At 46.0% G+C, this 4,066-nt stretch overlaps 1 protein-coding gene across 2 annotated transcripts; it reads right to left on the reverse strand.

Moving 5' to 3' along the window:
- Positions 1 to 474: 474 nt before the first annotated feature.
- rnf183 (ring finger protein 183) lies at positions 475 to 2,785 on the reverse strand. Of its 2 annotated transcripts, none has more exons than XM_085290434.1 (2): positions 2,609 to 2,785; positions 475 to 2,061 (listed from the first exon to the last, which is right to left on the reverse strand). In XM_085290434.1, the coding sequence occupies exon 2, from the start codon at positions 1,997 to 1,999 to the stop codon at positions 1,037 to 1,039; it is 963 nt and encodes a 320-aa protein (XP_085146560.1). In that variant the 5' UTR covers positions 2,000 to 2,061; positions 2,609 to 2,785; the 3' UTR covers positions 475 to 1,036. The 2 variants fall into 2 exon arrangements, with proteins under 2 accessions (XP_085146560.1, XP_085146559.1); XM_085290433.1 differs by having other exon boundaries at positions 475 to 2,064.
- Positions 2,786 to 4,066: the final 1,281 nt, after the last annotated feature.

Here is a 4,066-nt window from a genome sequence, read left to right on the forward strand (position 1 = left end):
GTCTGTGGTTTTGTACAAAAGACTCACCTGCAATTCTTAACACCGGAATTTTTAATTCCCTGTCGCCCTGTACGAACATTTCCCATCTGACATCACTCACTTCTTTACTTCTTACTGCTGAAGTTAAAAAGCCTGATCCTGAAACAGGCCATCAAATTAAAGTTTTCCATGTGCTGATTTTAAATGTTTTTTCACTCACTGCTTGTTGCACACATTCCTGATCCACCCTACATCAAAGTGATGGATGACATGCTGCAACTGATCCTCCCCAATCAGCCAGAAAAATGCCACAAAGGGCGTGACGCCCGTGTTTGTCAAACAGGCTTGTCATCCTAAAAATCCCGATATGCACAGCTGAGAGGAAGTTGCTCAATCCACCCTGTTAGCAGGTGTGTTTACACGGTTAAAGGGGATCAGGTGTCTAAATGAAGCACGAGGGCTTCTGAAAAGAAATAAGCAGCAGGTGTGTATCAGTAGAGGACAATCTCAAATATGCCTTTATTTGATGGATATGTTGAGAAATACTTGCAAATATATAAATCATCTGTGGCATCTGTATGTACAATGGGTTTGGACTATAAACAAAATTAGTTAAGAACTATAAACTCTGGTTTGCGAGATCAGCGTTCAATCCAGAGATCTTCCCAACCTTTCATCACAGAGTGTAGTGCATTTCAACATTTACAGCTTACTTGATCTGTGCACAAGGTTCCTTTATTGTGTTCAGCCGCTCTCACGGTGAACACAAACACCTTCAGAAAAGAATAAAAACAGGAAACACATCAGTCCCTTTTCCTTCATGTGCACCTGCCAGTTCTTTTGTTTTTAAAAAAATGTTGCTCTCCTGGTTTTCCTTCATTTCTCCACGTGACCCAAGCTTGAAGGAGCTCAGTTTGTACTTCACCATTATAAACACAAGGTGTGCAAAGTGGAACAAGGGTCACTGGAAGTTTTGTGTGATTCTCTCTCCTTGTCCACTTCATCTCCCCACCCACACCCTCCACAGTCCTGTCCTTGACATGGACGCATCTCTAGTTCATGGATTTTGCTGTGAAGTGTTGTTTGATTGTGGACGTGGGGGACGAACGTTGTTCAAGGACACAGTGGGTATGATCACAAAAGCCAGAATTCCCACCAGCATGAGCGCCACAGTGATGGTGATGATGGTCGCAACCACTGCGTAGTAGCACTGATCTGAACGGAACATCCTGCGCAGGCGACCTCTCATCCTGCTCGGAGGTCTGCCTACATCCACCACAGTGGTCGGGGTGATCCCCTGCTCCATTGCACTTAGCTGGAGGTTCCTGCTTGGTGCCGCCTGAGTGTCTTGACTCTTGGTAGGCAGACTGAAGACATTAGGCCTGCTCGGGCTGTTGGGAGGAGGGTTCTTCAGCATCAGCTTACCCTGGCTGCGCTTAAAGCGGATGGACAGCGCCCGCTGCATATCTGAAGGGAGTTTGCTGATGATGTCCCGATTGTTTCCCAGACGGGGCAGGTCCCGGCCGCGAGGGAGCTCAGTCACCTCTCGGCACACGGGGCAGGACAGGGTCTTGAGCTCAGGTGAGGTGACGTTGATGCGAGCCAGGCACTCCAGACAGAAGGTGTGCCCGCATGCCAGCAGCTTTGGGGTCTTGAAGACATTATCGTAAGTGCAGAAGCACACAGCGCACTCTGTGTCCTCCACGTCATTTTCAGGGGGTTTCATCCTTCTCCGATCGCTCTCTCCGTCTCTCTGGCGCCGCCCACGGCCCTCCTCGCTCCTTCCACGATGCCTCCTTTCTCCACGGTTCCTGTCTGACTCTCTTCTCCTCCCTCTTTCCGTCCTCTCAGAGTCAGAACTCCTCGATCTCCTCACTCTTAATGATTTCTCTTTTTTCCGGTGCTCCTCCTTGCTGTTCCTGTCATTCTGTCCGAGTTTGGGTTTGACGTTAGGGGCCTGGGGCTGCCTGGCTCCATGGCTCTCTTCGGCCCTGCTGTTTCCCTCCCCACCATCACTCATACTGGAGTGATGTCAGAGGTAAAGTGCCGTCTGGAATTCGACTCCTACCAGTTTCCCAACAGCTGCTGTGGAAAATTAAACCTCAGATGAGTTTATTGGCTCCCAAAATCAAGCAGAGCAGGAAGTAAGCCACAGGAATTTACCTGCAGTCACCACTGCTGCTTCACGGTGATGAAGCAAGAACGCCTAATCGCTGGCTGACATCCCGATTGTATTGAAATGCTGTTGTTATTCAACATGTATGTGCTGCTTTAGTCTTGACAATTGATAAGTTGCTATATTTGTTTAGTAGGTTTTCCTGCACAGAAATTGTGAGGAAACATGAGCCGGGAGTGCGTCAAGTGGAGGCTGGACTTCTGAGAAGCAAAACTGGGACTTCTTTGTAACGCTGCAGCAAATTTTCATTGTACCCAGTGAATTTACTTTTTTTAAAAAGTTTTAACACCAACAAGAGGCTCAGAATTCACATTGTTCACATTTGTTTAAAAAAAAGCAGCGCAGACATGTTGGCAAAGTTGCAAGAATTCCCACTTCAGACTTTTTATGATTTCATGACTTTTGAATGGAAGCTGGTAAGTAAAAAAGAAAAAAGAAATTGTGCACACTGACCTGTGAGGTAGATGACTGCCGGATCAGTTCGTCAGAGTTGATCTGACATGTAATCCAGTCGTGTCAGTGCAGTCAACACTGCTCATGACTAAACGTCATAACTAAAAACAGTGATTGTTTTGAGCTCCCTGCTTCCCTCTTCTGTTCTTATCTTTGCTCTTATATCTACTTTTCTAATTGAGGACTCAGCATTGTCTCCTCCTCCTCTGAACCCTCCCCCCTTTGCCACACTTCCTCCCGCCCTCCTTTTTCTCGTCAGACCAGTTCAACCAGCTGCTATTGTTTTCATTCGTTTCTCTCTCTGTGGACTTTATAGATACTTTAGTTATTTACTTAAATGACCCCATGTGGCCACTCACACTGAAAGAAGATGCATGAAAATGACATTGCACCCCAGAGAATCATACTAATGTCTCCCTCGTGTGCAGACTAACCCCGTGTCACATATCAGATCAGGTACCTGTAGCATCACATGATAGAAGCACGTCTTGTCTCGCTGTTTCTGATTCTTAGTGTGATACAAGTCATGACAGACAACAGTCACCGTCAGGAAAATTCCACTCTGGCTCCATAAAGAGGATGACAATGCATCTTTGTGAACATACAGCATATCAGCATGTCATATTTGTCATTCCTCTGCCACAGTCTTGTCACTTCATGGTTTTACAACTCAAACAAGATCAGCTACATAGCTTTTCCTCACTCCACAGGCCCGCAGGTACTCACTCTGTGCCTGAGAGCCACACAGCTCGAGACAATAACTACACCAGATTCAAGTCTTTGACATTAAATGCTCAGGATTTTCTATGAGTCTGTGGTGGCCAGTGCAACCCTCTACGCCATTGCATGCTGGGGGGAGTAGATTGAGGGTTGCTGATACTAACAGACTCAAACTGATCTGCAAGGCCAGCAATGTTGTGGGGATGGAGCTGGACTCTCTTGAGGTGGTCTCGGAGAGGCGAATGTTGTCCAAGATAAAGACAATGTTGGATAATTCCTCCCACCCACTCCATGACATGCTGGCCAGTCACAGGAGCACGTTCAGTGAGAGACTGAGATGACCAAAAAGCACCACTGACCGACACAGGAACTCATTCCTGCCTGTGGCTCCCTGTACAACTTAACACACTGTTTACTGCAATAGCTGCACCCTTTTGCACATCATGCTCTTCTTTCTTATTCAGCTATTTATCAATAAGTGACTTATATGCGTCACGCTTTATATAATAAAAACATGAACGCACATAAAAGTCAGCATTCCTTTGCCAGGTAGCGTAATATGCCTTGTTTTGGCTTAAACAATCAAATAAAATACGCCCCTTACAAACCAGAGGCCTTTCTGACATTAAAACTTCTTCTTCCGATTGTGACTTTCCTGAAAATAAAACCAGACGAGCAAACAAGTTGAAAAGGCTGCAAATACTACTGCGATGAGTAATTATTAAGCTGAAAAACAAA

Source organism: Mchenga conophoros, linkage group LG11 (assembly GCF_057382185.1).
Source record: "Mchenga conophoros isolate Kocher_MC1m ecotype Shallow Benthic linkage group LG11, M_conophoros_male_GT1.1, whole genome shotgun sequence".
Taxonomy (NCBI): Eukaryota; Metazoa; Chordata; class Actinopteri; order Cichliformes; family Cichlidae; genus Mchenga; species Mchenga conophoros.